At 28.3% G+C, this 19646-nt stretch overlaps 2 protein-coding genes across 2 annotated transcripts; one reads left to right on the forward strand and one right to left on the reverse strand.

Annotated features, from left to right (window-relative positions):
* Nucleotides 1-540: 540 nt before the first annotated feature.
* On the forward strand, nucleotides 541-6459 carry LOC132909224 (uncharacterized). Its single transcript, XM_060963904.1, has 5 exons — nucleotides 541-659; nucleotides 1901-2014; nucleotides 4441-4620; nucleotides 4699-4864; nucleotides 6198-6459. Exons 2-5 carry the CDS (start codon nucleotides 1909-1911, stop codon nucleotides 6400-6402), a joined length of 657 nt encoding a protein of 218 aa, XP_060819887.1. The 5' UTR covers nucleotides 541-659; nucleotides 1901-1908; the 3' UTR covers nucleotides 6403-6459.
* A 2847-nt stretch (nucleotides 6460-9306) lies between these two features.
* LOC132909277 (peptidyl-prolyl cis-trans isomerase NIMA-interacting 4) lies at nucleotides 9307-13530 on the reverse strand. The gene is made up of 5 exons (XM_060964020.1): nucleotides 13382-13530; nucleotides 13000-13092; nucleotides 12499-12655; nucleotides 12266-12385; nucleotides 9307-9605 (listed from the first exon to the last, which is right to left on the reverse strand). Exons 3-5 carry the CDS (start codon nucleotides 12598-12600, stop codon nucleotides 9447-9449), a joined length of 381 nt encoding a protein of 126 aa, XP_060820003.1. The 5' UTR covers nucleotides 12601-12655; nucleotides 13000-13092; nucleotides 13382-13530; the 3' UTR covers nucleotides 9307-9446.
* Between the last annotated feature and the right edge of the window lie 6116 nt (nucleotides 13531-19646).

Raw genomic sequence — 19646 nt, forward strand, 5'->3', positions numbered from 1 at the left:
ATCTTATGTCAAAGCATGTTTATCTGTATTAACTAGCATTTATGCAATAATATTAGCAGTATTATAGTTTATGAGCATAAAAATTAATAAGAAATATTATTTATATTATGTTGTAAATATATAATATATTGCAATTATATAAGTTAAACTATTGTTTAACTATAACTATTTTTGTAAGATATGTACAATTGTATCCGTATTATATTTTGCATTATTAATATTTATATTCGTAATTCTTATGCAGCATGTATGTGAGTGTGCGTGATGTGGTAGGAGGGGGGACAAGAATATTTATACATTGTTCAAAATTAATTAATAGTTTACAATAATAATAGTATTATTTGTTAATAAAATATCGAATCATCTTATTAATAGATTGTTACATATTGTATTTTATATTAAAGTACTTTTTATTTTGAATTAATATAATACTTCAGTTAATAGATTTATAATATTAATAGATAATATAATCTATTGTTTTGGAATATATACTTTATATACAGAAGAAAGTATAATATGTTCCAAATCGTGTTAGCACTTCTCCAAAAATACTTGTGCAATCGCAAAAGTATTGACGCCATGTCCCCATTATATATATGTATATATATATAGGGGTGCTTCTGAAGGAAGCATCGCAGTTCTTCGGAGAACGTCTATAGGTAAGCATCGTTGACTTTTCATAGAAAGAAATCTTAAAAAAATATTTAGCTGTTTAACTGATTGTAAATACTTTTATTTAAATACTTTACATAAAATACGTAAATTGTGATTTATAAATAGTTTGCAGTCTTTATTATTGACAGTGTTTTTGATTATACGATTCAGTACGTTGATAATCATTTTCATATTTCCATTTTTGTTCAAAGATGCCGAAGTATACATGTAGAAAATATGTATGACTATAAGAGTAATCTGATTTTAACAAAGCAATTCACATTAATAATAAAGATTATTATTTAATTAATTAAGTTTGATTAAATTTGTGCTGGTTTTATACTGTAGAATAAAAATGTTTATGAATATGAATTAAGTGATAATATTAATTTATCAAATTTATCATTAAATTATAAAATATGACATTTATATAGAACTGACCTGTTTAAAGTAACATTTTGTTTTATCTAACTTAACTAAACATTAAATATTCTTGCTAATATTAATATTTCTAAAGAATATTTTTGGAACTAATGATATTGATTTAAAGGGACCAATATTATCCTCACCTGTACCCTTGTCTAACATCATTAGTATTTTGATTGAAAAAGGTTGGATATCTTTTGTAACATCACTGATGTCTTATAAAACGGATTGTGTCTTTATTAATATGTTTTTATAGTTAGTAACAAATAAAGAAAATTATATACATAGCTAATCAATCAAAATAATTTGTCATAATGGAAATTATAGAATTACATTAAAATAATATATACTATGATAGTGGTTCTAAGCATTTCATATCATTATATGAACGTAACATGATTATGCATTATAAAATCCTATAAATTTTCCATAGTTAATTAAAAAATTAAAATATATTTTCTTTCCAATAAATTTTTGTAATGTTCATATGTTGATAAATTTATTTATTGGTAGATACAAAATTATGATACAGTAATTAAATTATGATTATTATATTATAATATTTAAACTGTCATTGGAAACTATTTATAATTTTGGTGTCATCGGGAAAAATTCTTAAATAAGTTTGATCTTTTAATATGATATCCAAATTAATTTAATGTGCCGTATATATAATGTATACATAGCATAAAAGTGTAAGCGAAATTTATTAAAAATGCAAATGAATGTGATATATTAAGTAAGGCGTTAAAATAAATTATATGATTTTGATGCTTATGTGCCCATTTATAAAATTGATATTTATATCTTAAAATTTCAGCTATAAAAATGATGCGATTTGTTATACTTGGAACATTGATTGTTTTATCTACGGCTCAGTTTCAATCTACTAGAAGAATTTTAGAAGCACCAATCCCTGCGCTTTGTGCACAAAGTAAGTAATAGATTGTGATTTTTTATAAATGCTTATTACTATATTTATTTTTTCCTGTCAACATTAACAATAGTGAGTCTTACATTTTATATTTTTTCTGAATTTGTATTATTATAAATATCGTATTAATAATAGAATGATAAAACTCCAATTTTCGATAATTAATACATGTATAAAATGACAGGAAGCAATTAATTTTTTATATTGCAAAATATATATATAGGCATGTCTACTTTTGATTAAAATTTATGTTTAAAGTTAACGATAAAAGAATGTTTATTTGTAATTATTTACCTCGCTTTTATGTTTTATGAAATTAATTATAATTTTATAGATATTCATTCTTTTGATAAATATATTTTCCTATTTGAAGAATTTGAATTTACGCAATTTTAGAAATTTATTACTTCTCATTTTTCATTTTTGATCTTTTCATATTATCATATCTTTTGTTTAATATATTGACATAGCAAATCATGTGCGAATTGAATTAAAAACACTAGATATTTATATAAATATATATTATATATATTCTTTAAGATTTTTAGAAAAAGAAGAATGAAATTATACAAATTACAAAGACTTTATCAACCAGTACTATAATTTACACTTTTCAATATAAACATTCGTATTTATTTATTTGTAAATACAAAATTATAATATCACTTTACGATATATTTGGAAAATATATATTAAGAAACAAATTATACCAATTAATACTAAATAAAAACATATTTTGCAATATAAGAATTTGTTCATAAAAATTCCTTATCTACAGAATATACATATATTTTAACATTTTTTACATATAAAAACTAAGATGACTTTTCCATTATAAATTTTTATTTACAGAAATATACACATGATTTGTATATTCCTATGTATATATACATGATTTGATTTCCTATTTAATGTTACCTAATTAATTTTATTTCTTATTGTGTTAGACTTTTCTGTCTATTGTATTGTCTCTGGAATGCATTCTCATTATACTACGTACAACCGAACTTTCTTTCTGTCATTTGAGAAAGTAGCTTGTATAATTAACATACCAATCCAACATTTAAGTCGTGACTGAAATACATATTTAAAATCGTGAGTGTCACTGGTGTAACTTTCTCTTCAAAGGAAACAATGAATAAGAATTGAACTTATGAATTTCAAAGTATTTGATTAGTTTGGTAAACATATTTCATACATTATTAAAAGTCAATCATTTGGTATTATACAGATTTATTTTAATTATAAAATGTACGCGAAGTATCTCACATAACTGGAACAAACTATATCCTGGAAACGGTAAAAGATAGAAAAGAATTTCATTAAGGAAAATTAAGCGATTTCGAATGATGTATGATCTGAAATAGGTGCCCACTTTGAAAGTGGCCTCTATTTTTAATTAATTAGTTTAAAAAATCACCTTTATTTCTAATTAATTAGTTTAAAAATATGTTAACTTTAATTGCAATGCAATGGATATATTTATGTTTATGTTTTCCTTGCCTTTCATTCACTCAATTTGATAAAATTAAAATATTTACAAATATCTTTTAAAGTTAAGCATTTTCAGATACAACTATTCTAATACATTTGTGCAAAGAGTGAAGAAACACATTAATTAATATATGAAGAAATTTATAAATAAATCTACAAAAATATGAGTGGTGTAAAACTTTTTGAAATGTCATCACTTCCAGAATGAATATACACACCAATAGATCATGTATTATTTGGATCTATTTACTTTTACTCAATAAAATTGTCTTAATCTTCTACTGTCACAGAAGTAGGTATAGCCTGTCCCAGTTACGTGGGATAGCCATATATGTATGTATAGTAGATATGTCAATTTAGATGTATGTACACACACAATTATCGTTTTGCTTTCTTGAAAATCAAAAATATTTTCGATATTTATCACGAGAACTACGTAATGTAACCGAATTTTCAAATTTTTATTTGCAAAAATTGCAATATTAATGTTATTCTTTTGAAATAAAACTATATATTCTTACTATACTTAGATTTTTACGTATTTCAACAAGTGTTCAGCAATGTACAAAATTTTTATGAAAGTAGTTTAATTACTATTTTATATTTATTATAAGCATGTGTACAAGTTTTAAAGTAAAATACCAATTAACAATTGATTTTGGATATGTGTTCGATATTTCAATCAACTGAATTAAAAAATCATTTTTTTTTAAATGATAATTATTTTAAAAAATATAAAATATTCTAAAGTAAATATTTAATGATAAATGTATTTACGTGAATTTTACAAAAACTGCAAATTGTTTTGACTGTATAAAAGCTGACGTGTAATGTTTTAAATTAGATTGTAATATTTTTATCACAAAAATGTAATATTTATTAGTAATTTTACATCAATGCATATAAGAAATCCATTACATTATATGTTTTAGGGGTTATTCATGAACGTTTCAATGGCAAGGGTTATTACTATTCATGGGCTGATCCAAGAACAAATGGACAAGAACTTGATTGGTTAACAGGTAGAAATTTCTGTAGGCAACGATGTATGGACCTTATTTCTCTGGAGACTTCTGCCGAAAATGAATTTATTAAAAGTCGCATTGTGCAAAGTACTGAAATACTTAATATTTAATATATTTTTCAGTAAAAGCAATAAAGTATGAGTAAAAAAAAAATATGATTTCTAGACAATGTGAAATATATTTGGACATCTGGTCGGCTTTGTGATTTCAAAGGATGTGATAGACCTGATCTTCAACCTCTTCATATTAATGGTTGGTTCTGGACTGCAGAATTACAGAAGCTTGCACCTGCTAATGATCGTGCTAATAATGATTGGTCTGAAAGTGGAGGGTAAATATAATTATTTATTTTCTTTAAATGTTCATCAAATATTAATGGGTATATATTAATAATTCCGCTTAGTGGTTGGTAATAGGTAAAAATCAGGAATCAAAAGATTAAGGACATTCACTTTAAAAAATATTAAAAATAAAAATACGTATGTATTATTTATATTGTATTGTATGTATGTATGTATTATTTAAGATATGCATTATTTATGTTTCGGTTTAAGGAATATGAAAATTATTGATTTTTCTCTGCCATTTAATAGTTTTCGACGCGTGAAATCCATATATGTAAGTCTTAACTTCAGAAATCTAGTAGTTTAAAAGTTATGTGTAGATAAAGTTGAATGTTTTTGACGTATTTTACACGTTACTTTGACACCGCGTTGATTTCTGTCTATGATTCGTCCAATAGAATCAATACCTGTACGCAAATGCACATAAATGGCGACCATTTTGCGACGGGATTTTGAATCGTGAGTATTGGTTACCCTTATGTTACCATTATGTTTAGGATACCCTTTAGGTTATTCGACCGACATGAAGCTAGGTTATGCTAATGTAACTAATATCTAACAAAGTCCAGTTTAATGCTCATCTGTGTGGAGTGCGGAGTATGATCGACCATGGAATACAGAAGACCAATCAGATGATAGGTAGAAGTAATATGGCGCCATACTAACATATGAAGGCAAAAAATGATGCTTTACATACGCATAATTCATGAACCGATAAATTTAAAAAATTAAGACTTGCATTTTTTGATTTTATGCGTCGAAGACTATTAAACGACAAGGAAAAGTCAATAATTTTCATGCCCCTTAAACCAAAGTTGAACCCATTTTATATCTTACCAGTGCGACAATGACTAATATAAAAGGAGACAGCAAGAAAGAAAGCAAAATAGAACTTTAAAATATTCAAGCAAAATAAATAGAATAGTTTTATAATAATATCGTGTTTTATTCTAATCAGAAAAATTTCATCAATATATTAATAAAATTTTCATTAACAAAAAACTGGAGATAAAAAGTTTCACCGCTGCATCAGTGTTGTCTCATTGATCTAAATGCAAGACGGATTTTGAAAGAAAAGCTGGAATTTATAATGTGGTCTTTTCCAAGGAAATTTTATATAGAAAACCTTTAATGCATTTTATTTTCATTCATTTTTTTAGAGAAATTCACTTGCTTTGGACCATATTACGAATTATTTGTATTTTCTATATCGAATATAGTGAAAAATAAATTTATTGGTCTTGTAAAAGAACAAATTATTTAAGTAAATTATCATAATATATCAAATTAATAATTAATAAATAGCATGATTTATTTTAGTATTGGAAAACCACAACCTGATAATCGTGAAGCTATACAACAAGGAGGTGCGCCAGAAAATTGTTTAGCAGTATTAAATCAGTTTTATAATGATGGAGTAAATTGGCACGATGTTGCTTGCCATCATAAAAAACCATGGGTGTGTGAAGATAATGATTCTTTACTGAGATATGTTCACTTCACCAACCCTAATATTCGTACTTAAAATATGTAAGGTATAATTTATAGTTTTATAATAAATTATATAATTATAATGATTCAATACTTTTTATATGAATTTCTATCTTTTGTATCTGTTACAAGTTGATTAATATATAAGTATTATATGTTTATGTATATCAAAATTAACGGAATATTTCCTTTCTCATATATCTCAAGGAGAGTATATATTATAATATAATTTAAAATAAGAAAAAGTTAATTAATTTTAAATTAATTATTTAAACTATTTCTGTTATTCATAATGATAAAAAAAAAAATAACTAAGCAGAATTTAAATGGTTTCAAGGCACACATTTAGTGGTAATAGGAAAGTCTTATGAAATCATCTTGGTAGTTTTTCCAAAATCACTGACATTTTTTTAAGTAAGACAACATATTTTGTTGTGCATTGATTCATGTGTTTTTTTTTGTATTCTGTACAAAAAAATATTGAGAATTGTATCTAAAAATTATTAGCTTAAAGGATATTTTAACTTTAATTCTGTTAAGCTTATAATATGAAAGATAAAAGAAGATGCAAAACAGTATTCTTGTGTTCATATCTTCCTTATCTATTATATATAAGCTCAACAAAATTGAAGTTAAAATATCTTTGAAATTAATCAGTTTCAAACATAATTATCTTAATATGTTTTTGTAAAAAATAAAAAAGCACATCGTCAAAGCATTGGTATATAATATAAAAGAATATGTAGATCTACTTTAGAAAGTATTTATCTAAAAAAAGATCTATCAAGATGATCCCCACATGTCGTTTTTCTACCAGCACTAGATGCATACCTTGAAACCATTTAAATCCCTACAATTAGTTATTTTTTCTTATTTTTAATAGTAATAGCAATTTTAACTTTAATAGTAATGGAAAAAATTTAAATGTTCAATTTAAAATTAATACCCTATATGAATAATATTTTGCTTAATATACAGAATAATGTAAAATATATATGGCATTTCAATCTTGCTTGTGACACTATTTTTTAAAACTATTAAATATATTTAATAACCTATTTGTTATATTATTTTAAAAGCACAAATTGTAAATATATTTAACACTACTAAATAATTATATAATACTACTAAATTGCAGATTTTTATGTATTGACAGGAAATTTGAAACTCCAAATTTGTACAGAATGCACACAATATGACAGAATACACCCTTGGACAAAAAGATAGCACATGTGTGCTATCATTAATTTCTCATAGATAGAGTCCGAATTTCCCAAGTTTGACGAATGGCATATAAACAGTACCTTGTAGTAATAAGGTATATGAGCTTGAAACTGTATCTTCGCTATTCCTCTTGTATTTATCAACAATGATTGTGAAATCCGGTCGGCGAAATGATAGCACACCAAGCATTTTGTTTCCATTCCTTAGTATTTCTGTGTATTCTGAGTGGTGTAGACGTAGTGAAAAGTAGAAGAATTTCATTAGAAACCTTACAAATTTCGATTCAAACAATGGGACGTGGAAAACAGCTAAATAGTGAAGAGATTCAAACAGTTTTGAAATTAAAGAAAGAAAACTTTACTATTTCTAAAATTGCAAAAGTTCTCAGTAGAAGTCGGAAAGTCATTTATAATTTACTGAAAGATGTAAATAATTATGGAACAAAAAAAAGCAGTGGGAGACCTTCCGCGATTAGTACTCGTGAAAAACGTGCAATTTTACGTGCCGCGTCAAATTCGCTTCTCACGTCACGTGAAATTGCAGAAAAAGTTGGCGTAAAAACTAATCCTCGGAATGTCAGACGTGTACTACAACAATCCGCGCACATAAAGCGGATGAAATTAAAACGAAGACCAGCTCTAAAGCAGATTCACAAGGAGCATCGATTATATTTTGCAAAAGAACATATACGGTGGAACAAGAAGTGGAGGAAAGTTATATTTACAGATAAAAAAAGATTTAATTTAGATGGCCCAGATGGATTCAATTTTTACTATCATGATGTAAGAAAAAAAAAATTGTCACAAATACGGCGTCAAATGGGTGGAGGTAGCATTATGCTTTGGGCAGGTATTGGGTATAACGGAAAGACTGATTTAATATCAATTCGCAGCAAGATGAATGCTATAACCTATCGTAATTTGATACAAAATCAAATTGCAAAGTACGCAACACATATTGCGAGACAAGATTTTATTTTTCAGCAAGATAATGCTGCAGTTCACACCGCTAAGGTTGTGAAAGAATATTTTTCAACAGAAAATATTGCAGTTTTGGACTGGCCTGCATGCTCCCCCGATTTAAACATAATCGAAAACTGTTGGAGTAAATTAAGCAATGCCGTTTATAGAGAAAATAGGCAATTTGAAAGTATTAATCAGTTAAAAAAGTGCCTTGAAGAGGAATGGAGAAATATATCGCTGGATTATATTAGAAAACTATATCGTTCTTTGCCGAAACGAATGCTGGAGGTGGTGGAGAATAAGGGAGGATCCACACATTATTAAATTTTAAAAGGTTTTTTATTTTTGTACAATTTAGTAGATAATAAACACTACAACTTTTGAAAGTGTGCTATCATTTCGCCGACCGGATTTCACAATCATTGTTGATAAATACAAGAGGAATAGCGAAGATACAGTTTCAAGCTCATATACCTTATTACTACAAGGTACTGTTTATATGCCATTCGTCAAACTTGGGAAATTCGGACTCTATCTATGAGAAATTAATGATAGCACACATGTGCTATCTTTTTGTCCAAGGGTGTATATAAAATATTCAAAGCACAGTGTTTTTCATATTATTTGGTACATAAAACAATTGTCAACCAAGGTTTTATTTTTTCCATAATATTCTCAAGAATTATTTCCAGTTAATTTGCATAAAAATCTGTAGCCTTATTATTATATGTTAAAAAGAATAATATATAGTATATTGCGCAAACATTAAACATTTATTTCATAAATACGCACTCATAAACTTTTTTATAAAAATACAAGTTATTTGTAATTGATTAAATTGGATGTATATTTATACACTAAATATATAGTATTATACATATTTATAAATTATTCACTTTTTACCTTCTACCATTATAATATGATAACCAAATTTTGTTTTGACTGGTGGATCTGTGTAGATTGGAGAATTAATAGAAGAGATTGGTAATGCAAATGCAGCTTCTTGAAAGGGCCCAACCATTGATCCTCTAGTCATCCATCCAAGGTCACCCTTTTTTAAAAATTTATTTTCAAAATTATTAATTAAAAATGTCTTTTTTTATTTTCAGAAATAATATAAATATATATAAAGAATGTTCACACAGTTGTTAGCAGAATTTTTCTCATAAATGCTGAGTATATGAAAAAAATGAAAGAGCACAAATTTTTTACGTACATATAAATTTTAGGTACACATATTTTTATATAATTTAAAAGCGTATATCAAGACAAATCCACACGTGACAAAATGATTTTCTAGTTTACACAAGATTAGAAATCAGAAAACTACATTTTGTATTGTTTGTATTTGCTACTATTTTCTATTGATAATACATAGCACATTCAATGTGTTGCTATTGTGTATTGTTTAAAATATATATTTTTAAGCAGATAAAGCACATAATTACGGAATAGTTTTTTAGAGAAATTTTCTGAACAGTATGCTTAAAAACAAATAAATTGGAATGTGTGGACTTGTGAAGTGATTTTCCCAAATTCATTATTTCTGGATTTCATTTTGAACAAAATTCTCTTAAAAAAAATGTATAATGCCAAGGATAAAACGATTTATACAGAAAATTTGTATTAATGTATGCATCGATATTTTGAACAACATTGCTAACAGTCCCTAAATATAGTTTCACCACAGCGTGATTCTATATCTCTGGGCCAGATGTATTTTTTTTTTAAATTCAAGATCTACTTTTTTGTTTGTGATGTATATCAAAAAGTATAGGTAATGATAGAAGTATGAGTATAATACTCATAATATTAATATAATGGATAATTTGCAGAGCAGGGGCTTCATCATTGATTTTGATGAGATTTATTTTAATTACTTTATTTACATATATACATGTTATAGGAAAAATAAAAAACTGAGTGATCCAACCTGGATGATCATACAAAAAATAAAAAGCTTCAAAAAGGAGGAAAATGGAAAGAAACCTTAAGAATTTAATAATGTTTTTAAAACCACATTGTACTTAAAACTTGTATTATAGGGCAATATGAGTAATGGTATAGAGCAACCATTAGTACTAAGAAATTAACAAAAGAATCTTCTATTTTATTTGGATCTCCAATGTGATTTATATAAAGTCTTCTCTTCTAATAGCAATGCATGGTAAAAGCAAGAATATAAGTGTTTTCACTTTATATCAAGATTGTCTTTCGTTTTTCCTCTTCTTTATGAGTCTTTTTATTTTATCACTGATTTTTTTTTATTCTTCCCTTTGTTCCTACATATAAGCGAAGTGATTAAAATGAATCCCATTAAAATCGGAGGTTTCTTTTCTGTAAGTACATTACTATAATACCTCTAAAGTTTATAATTTTTGTCATAAATAATGTTTAATAATGTTGAAGTAATTACTTCAAGAAAAACTGTACACATTTTCTTTTGTATGTCTGTGAGCCAAAGACTGCTGTTATGAAGAGAATAGAATTTAGTGAAAAAATTCAAAATAAGGAGAGGTCCTTATATTGTGCCCTTGAATATAAATTTTGTTTTGGGTTACAAGGTCTAGAAACAAAAGAGTTATAAGTAGATTTCTATTGCTGTTTCTTGTAGCCTTCAGCTAGAGCTACACAGGAAGGTTAACTTTTTGATAATGTCCTTTGCTATAAATATATGAACGTGCTCCCTATCATACTTTCTATTGTATTGCAACACTATAAGAGCGAAGATCGGGATCAGCATGTACTATACCTATAAGTATTTCAATATACTTTTCTATTACAAATTCATCCACTCATTCCTCTATCAGTCAACCTCAACAAATAATCTTCTAGCAAATGACTAGAGTGCATTATATTCTTTGCAAAGATCAAAAGTCAATTCAATCATTTCCATAGAAAAAAATGTAGGTTCTCTCAGTTTTTAAACTGACATTTTTGGTATGTGTTTACATTTTGCAGTCGAATGCAGGAAAAATAGCATTTATTGTCACATGTACATAATTAGATAAATTCATGAGCATTTGATAGTCAAATATCAGTGTATGAAAGTTAAATAAATTCCCTCATATACCCATGAAATTGACATTCATATTAAAAAGATTTGAATAAAAAATTAAATGTTTTTAAAAATAAGTCGTTTGATCAAGTTTTTTGATAAAGTATATTATATATTATAATATACAATAAAATAGTATAATATTATAATAGACCCTATATATAATTATTATAATAGAATATATAGTGACCAATTTTGCATTTTTAACTGTATTTTGTAGTGAACTGAGTACAATGCAACAAAAAAAATGTTAACTTTGGTATTCAAGGTCAAAGTCAATTTTACAACTACTTTTTTCTAATTTTTACAGATCCAGGGTTATATTTATATATATACCTATGTACAATGCTACGATACTCATGACAAATCATTTTCAAACACCTTGCACATGAACATTTCCCAATATTTTAATATCTAGAATTGATTGTATATCAAACATATTTTATGACATTCTGTTTATCCTAGTAACATAATAAATGCAAAAAAAAGTAAGAAAGTAAGGAATTTCTTGATATAAAATTGCAATTACTCAAAGATAGTTACAAATGAAGCATCCTATATGTAAGATGTAATACATTATAATTATACATTATATGAACATATAATGAATTAAGTTTATCATTTAATACAATAAAGGTAGCAAATTACATTACCCCAGATCTTGCTTTGTCTTCACTATATGTAGCAGCAATTTCATTAAATTTTCCTCCTGCTTTCAACTTTTCCAATGCTTCCAAAATTTTTGATTGTTTTTCACAGAGTATGTGTCTAACCTGTAAAATCAAATAATTAAAAAAGAAGTAAAATTAGACAATGCATTTTGTATATCTTTAATATGCATATTCAAAAATGGTTTTATAATTTGATACAAATATAAAATGCATACCTTCACAGCATTTCCTCCTTTCTTTTCTTCTTTGCCGCTATTACCACCTACAGCTTTAATTTTATTTGTTTTTGTAGTATTTCCACCCTTTTTTGGAGGCATAGTTAAATTTCTTATTTGGGTCAAGGTATGAAATATAATTTAACCTAATCACACACTATAACACATTAATTAGTTAAACTGTAGTATTTAATTATGTAGTTTGTATAATGAAAATCAAATGTTAATGATTATGTCATTCATAAATGTAATTATAAAACTAATTTGGGCTTTTTTCATTAAATCTGAAATATGTTTTATAATATTTTCTGTTAATATCGTTATTCTGTTTCTTACAAAAAGTATTGCACAGGAAGTAATACATTTTTACATTATATTTGGTAAGTTATTTTAATTTATAAAAATCATTCGTAAAACATATATTATCAAGCACATACATCTAATGAATTGTTATTATTAACCAAACTTAATACAAGTATCATGACGTACATGTATACTTACATACGTGATTGAAGTTTAGCTTCGTTATTATCATTGCTTATATTTAGAGTGCTTGTAGAGAGTGGTTGTAGCCACGATCACCAGTATATAATCCTATAATAATATAAAATCAGATATAAACAGGTCTCAACTCGACATTCGCTAGGAAAAATCGTCCAAAAATTTGGTCACAAAAAATCAACATGGAAGACAACAAGGTTCTCGTTCTCGCGAAACAGACAGAAATGAGGAGAATGTTTCTGTCTCTGTCTGAGACATTTATGGCATATCACATATACATAAAATGTGATCCTTCTCGTCTTCTATGTCGATTTTTCATATTTTCTATGCTTTCGCTGTATGGGCGTATTTTTAGCAGAGATGTATGGGAATATTTTCAGACCAGCGTTAAAAATGTTGAAAGATAGACATTGCGAATAAGGGCCTCTAGTGATCAATGTCTGCATTATTCGCTAATTTCGTCTCCGGTACTCTTAATGAGAGAAACGACTATACAACGAAAGGAGAAATGTGCAATCTTGCAAATCTGGTTGATACTGGTGAATAATGCAGGAGAAATATGCGCATGGCACACAGCACTGGTACAGCAAACTTACATATGTACATACACATAAGTATTAGAACATCTATTGACTCCCAGGCTGCCACATCTTTGTGTAAAACATATATTGTGTGTAATATATAATATATAATATATTATATATATATATATAAAGTTTTCGTAAAAATTTTCAATTTACTTCTGAAATGAAATTTTCCAAATATTAGTATAATTTTCTATATTTTTAAAAATAACTTTTTGGTAAAGTTCTAATTGGCTACTTTTCAAATTTTCGTTAAGAGATTTCGTATTTTTGTTTCATCTTTCACAATCTTTCTCCTGTTTTTCTTTTTTTCTCATTTTTTCGCTGGATACGAAATGAGGAATGTCACCTTTTTTCAATACAATGTGAAATGTTCATCTTAATATAATTCTTTTAATTTTAACAAGATCAAAATTCATGGAATTAATAAATTTGTATCACTAATGAAAGTACGATGGATAAAAAACGTGGCTCGTTACGTGGTTACACAAATTAGTCGTTACGTCTTCATGTTCTTACACCTTATCTATAGTCAGTTAGTTTTTCTATTTTTGTAAATGAACATGTAAATCAGATACCAGAGATCCACACATTTCCTCAGAAATATTATTCATTGTTCACCGATTTACTATTTAAAAATTGATATTTAGGTTTTACTACAACGAAAACATTAACGTGACGAAAGTAAGTCTAATGTTAAATCTAAAACATTATCGTGTATAAAAAATATATTGAAATTATGACATCATTTCATTGGCCCATTATCGTTTAAAAGGAAAATTATCTTCTCTTCCCTACAAAAAATACAGTAGACAATTAATTTTTTTCTTAATCAACTTACAATTAATTTCATAATTGCGCGATTTTGTCATTTTCATACTTGTCTATCTCGGATACAAAAGTAGATATTAACTTATCTATAGAACCGTACTTGGTCGCATGGTGCAGCGCTTATACTGTGAAACAATTAGAATTACCGGCGTGAATACTCTCATTTCCTCTCTGCTATGGCGTGATATGGGTATGTTTATATAAACAGATTTCGACACTCATGTACTGAAGCCTAGGGGAAGCCGTCTGAAAATTAAGTCGTGATTAGTTGTGAAAAATCAATATGAGAGACAAGAAGGTTCTCGTCCTGTGCATGCGTAACATGCTATAAATATTTCAATAAAGATAGTCTATTCATCTTTCATTTCATTATTTCATTATTCCTCGTTCGTTAAAATCTCTAGGAAGAAAATTAAGAGGATTCGTTATTCTCGGTTTGTTAGTTTCATGAAGAAGACTTTACCGCTAGTTCTGGAATACACTTCTGCGTTTGAGAGTCTCGGAAATCTTTTCAATTCTCATGCACTCTAGCGATCAGAGCGATTTTTCAACAGTTCCTACAAAATGTCAAATTTCCACGAATAAGCAGGTTTAATGTTCAACTACCATTTATTGTGCAAAACATCGTGCGGGGTTATTTACTTCTATGAATACCATGGTTATTTTCTCTACGGCTTGTATAAGGTAAGCTGCCGCTCATATGTCGTTCGGATTGAGGATCACTGTGCGCCCTGCTGCACAGGCAGCCCTCCTTTCGTTCGTGTAAGAATGTTTGCTCGCGCACAGGGATATTTCAGTTAATTTTTAATTGTCAATAACTAAAGGATAAAGTCGAAAACGTAACTTTTCATTCTTGATTTTTATCTTAATTTCGCTTCAAGATTCACTCCTTAAATTGTTTTTACACCTTTAGCCGAACACTCTGTATATATTCTATGTCTAATTGTTATCGATAACGAAATATTTGCAAAAATATTACTCCTAGTTCAACTACATATTTTAGTTGTAATAGGGACACTAAATAATAGTTTACGATTAATTGGTTAATTTTAACTAAAGTTAGAAATAGGCATGATTTAAATAAATAAAACATAGAAATTGTGGAAAACGACCATCTTGATGGAAACTCTAAAAAATACTTATACTGCCAACTTTTTCATTGCCATTATTGTTGTTTTCATAAATATGATAATTGCTATTATTGATTTACATTTAATGTCTGAACTATATTTTGAGAGGGATTCACTGCTAAATAGCTAAATAGCTTTATCTAAATTCAAATAAATAAAAGATTAATCTATCCAAATATATATTATGAAGTAAACAAGCAATAACTTAATAATTATAATATTCAATAAACAAAAGATAATGTTTTATACTACAGAAATATTTAAACGTATTTAAGTCTTATAATTCGCAGAATAATACTGATACACTTTCATATTAGCGACATCTCGAATAAATTCTTTAATATTTATTTTCCTAATTTACCAGTTTCTCTTGTGCTATAATTGAGCTTAAATAATGTTTAATAAGTTTTAATCTGAAAAATGTCCACAAGTGAAATTAGTGATCATCGGGATTGAGCTAGTGGCTTTGGCTTTTGAAGAAGAATGTTCTAAAATATTAGAAGAAAGAAGAAAAGAACGTTGACCTCGTCGGCATTGCGCAAAACAGGATTCAGCAGCGAAAATGAATGAAGGTCGATCAGATTTCTTTTTACAAGAATTTAGTTCTTTGATAGAGAAAGCCGATACTTTTTGTAGACTACCTTACCTGCAGAACTTAAATTGCTAGTTACTTTTCAGTATCTCGCTACAGGAACTTGTTTTCCTACTTTAAGTGCTTTTTATAGAGTAGTAACTTGCACCATAGCATTGATGGTTTTTGAAGTTCGCAAAATAATTTATGGAATTTTGGATGAATTCATTGGGATAAGTATCTTAAAAAATTCATTTATATGCATATGTATATGTAGAATCTGGGTTTTAAGAAATGCATTTATGTATTATGCAATATAATATATATACGCACACACATGCAGGCGCACACAAGCACACACTAGAATTTTCTATAGAAATCTATCTTATTCTACGTATATACAAATAAATATACAACACATGTCTAATTCTGCACAAAGAAACATAGAAAGATATGAAAAATAATAGAAATACAAGGATATAAAGATAAATATGAAGATAAATATCTTGTCTCTACAATATCTTATTGTACACTAAATGTACATCAATTGAAGAAATCGCTTAAGATACAACGCTGCTATTATTCTCTTTGATAACTGGGGATCGTATTTTGAGAATAATAAGTATGCGAAGTGCTTCTAAATGGTGCTGTTGATGTATGTACATATATGGTATCATGTGCTACAGCATAATTTCCAACTGTCTCGTATATTGCATGAAGCATTTATAAATTTCCGCAACATTATCAAGACTCAATATAAATAATCTGAGAAAGAGCTAGGCATAGATTGGAGGTTGGACATTAAAGAAGCAGGGAACAAAACAAAAGAAAAAAGAGAGAAGTTAGGCATTTCAGAACAATGACCGTACTGGTAGAGGAAACTATTGTCACTGGATATTCAGGGAATTGCATCAGAATAGGACGTTTTTACCTTCTCATATTATATTTCACTCATCAAGGGTATGAAACACGTCGAAATATTTAATTTGGTTATGATTGCAGGATCAATGTGGTTCAGAAAACAGACATATCAAAAGACTGATCACATGCTTCATTGGAAATGTAAAACTTACGTAATGAAAATCATTTTCAACAATGAAGACATTTTTTTATCATTTTTTATGAGAATGGTTCATTCCCGATTCAAAGGTGTAGAATGCACCTAGGATAGCCGCAACAAAACATTTCTTAACACCCTATACATAGTATAAATATAAGCTCTTTTTTATGAGTCAGGCTTCCTTTCAATTTTCTATAACTAACACAATCTCATATGCTTTTCGGCCTTTGAAAGGAGGGGCGGGGCTTACATGTTATTTTTAATAATTAGTATAAACTAAACTAAACTAAAATTAATAAGTATCCTATAAATTATATTGTAACCAACGAATTATTGTTATTAATAGATTTAACACTTATCTTTAAGATTTTACTCACTTAAAATTTTGTTTTGCACGGAGTTTGCTGTACTATTGTACTATTTTCATATTGCCTGCTTTTGTTGATAATTCCTCTCATCCATTCCTCTCCTTTTCTCAAGCCTTTCAGTATTTTAGCAACTGTTCTTTGTAGTTCTTGTCATACCTCCGCATCTACAATCCCCTATTAAATTTTCCATCGTCTCTTGCTCTTCAGTGCATAACCTGTATTTGTTTTCTTCGTCCTTTTTTAAATATTTATCTCTCTTTATGTTACCGCATCTGAACCTTCGTATTTTAATCTCTTGCATTGTATTTCATGATTAAAAACGTATTTAATATGTATTGCTCTGTATCTCTGTTTGAATTTCTGTTTACTATTTTTTCAACTACTAGTAGTATACTGGCTTATCACTATTGCCTTTGTTTTATGGTTTTCCGTAGTTCCTCCTTCATTCTCTCAACTTGATTTGCTGCTATATTCTTTTTCTTTTATTTGTTTTCAACATTATGTTATTATTTTGTTCTTGTGTTCTTTCCCAGTTTGTTCTTCATATTTTTCCGAAGATGTTCTGTACCTTTATTTCTAGGATAATATATGTAGATGTATTGTAATCTAATCCTAGTATCCATCTTATGTACATTTGTTTTTTCTATTTTCTCGATTTCAGTCGACATCTCCGCTTCATATAACAAAATAACTCCTATAAAGCTTCTAAACAACAATATGATTCTCACAATATCGCTTCCGAGTTTCCATTCGCATATTCTATACACTAGCTTGATGATTATCCTCGCTTTTTTCTAGCTGTTTCTTTTATTTGTGGTTCACATTTTTCATTTTTTTAGAAGTTGAATTCCAGGTAAATTCTTTCACCTTTCCGATTTATTCGAATCTATTAGGAAAACTTCCTCTCGCTTCCTCTTACCTTTCCGAAGACCAGTATTTTAGATTTTTCTGCATTCATAATCAGTTCTCTTTTCTTCCGATACTCTTCAATTGTTTTATCATCTCTTTCAGCTCTTCTGGTATCTTGGCTATTAAGACCATATTGTCACGTAATTTTTAAGTAATTACGGTTTCTAAATTGAATACGTCGATGTAATGTATCAATATTTTCTCTATGGGTTCGCGGAGTTCGCGTTCAATATGATCTGTTCTCACTACGGTTTTAAATTTAACAATTTGATCTAATTCTTTACTGTTATCAATGTCGTTAGAAATTTCATGGTTTGACTCACCGGAATTGAAGAAGCATACTCGCGTTGGTTTGCCTTCGAGGTAGATGGTTCGAACTCTCTTTTCGCCTGGTTGTATCGCTTCTGGTTTCTGAAAATCTAAAATATTGCTATCGAGTTTTAATCTATCGTTGGAGATTTCATATTGGTACTTCTCTAAACAAGGTAGACCTATTATTCCATCTTCTATTAAGGGAAAGTCATCCGGTACTATATAAAATTTATGTTCCTTGCCAAACAATTCAGATCTAATAAACTCGTTAGTGGTATATCTGTCTTGTCCCATGGAGAACATTCGAGGTTCATCGGCCTTGAAGATTTGACAGTCTACTTTGCCCCTTTTCAATAGATTAATTCCTGCTCCTGTGTCGATGAGGTGTGTCACATGTCCAGTTCTTGTGTTAAACCGTATTGTGAGAAGTTTGCTTGTCGTGGTGTTAACTCTTGGGATTTTCCTTGGTCTTCCGTCGTTTTGTCGTAAGTTTCCGTTTCTGTGTTGTGTGTCTCGAGATTGTGGACTGCTGGTGGTCTCGGGTGTTGGCTGGGTGTTTGAAAATTTTTACACTGATTGGAGACATGTCCGATTTGGCTGCATTTGAAGCACTTCAGTTGAGTTCTTTGGGTAAGTGGCGTTCGCTCAGCTTGCTGGAAGTTTCTTGGCATTGGTTTAGGTGTTCCTTGGAATCGGGTTTTAGCTCTCTCAATTGGTTGATACATTGTTCTTCCTAATCTTTTGTTGCGTTCGATCTCCCCTATGACTAACTCCGCCTCGAAAGCTGCATCTTGCGCTTCTTGAAGATTCTTTGGCCTTGTAGCTGATGTGCGTATCTCTATTTCGGGTTTTAAATTCAGCACGAAAATTTTGGTCGCTCGT

The sequence above is a fragment of the Bombus pascuorum genome, chromosome 7, assembly GCF_905332965.1.
Source record: "Bombus pascuorum chromosome 7, iyBomPasc1.1, whole genome shotgun sequence".
Taxonomy (NCBI): Eukaryota; Metazoa; Arthropoda; class Insecta; order Hymenoptera; family Apidae; genus Bombus; species Bombus pascuorum.

Bases quoted from the DNA above. Each gene is read 5' to 3' on its own strand.
- LOC132909277 (XM_060964020.1), bottom strand. From the start codon at position 12,600: ATGCCTCCAAAAAAGGGTGGAAATACTACAAAAACAAATAAAATTAAA. The intron at 12,386-12,498 runs GTATGCATTTTA...TTGATTTTACAG, and splicing joins AAGGAGGAAATGCTGTGAAG to GTTAGACACATACTCTGTGA. The intron at 9,606-12,265 runs GTAATGTAATTT...TTTTTAAAAAAG, and splicing joins AAGACAAAGCAAGATCTGGG to GGTGACCTTGGATGGATGAC.
- LOC132909224 (XM_060963904.1), top strand. From the start codon at position 1,909: ATGATGCGATTTGTTATACTTGGAACATTGATTGTTTTATCTACGGCT. The intron at 4,621-4,698 runs GTACTGAAATAC...TATGATTTCTAG, and splicing joins TAAAAGTCGCATTGTGCAAA to ACAATGTGAAATATATTTGG. The intron at 4,865-6,197 runs GTAAATATAATT...GATTTATTTTAG, and splicing joins GATTGGTCTGAAAGTGGAGG to TATTGGAAAACCACAACCTG.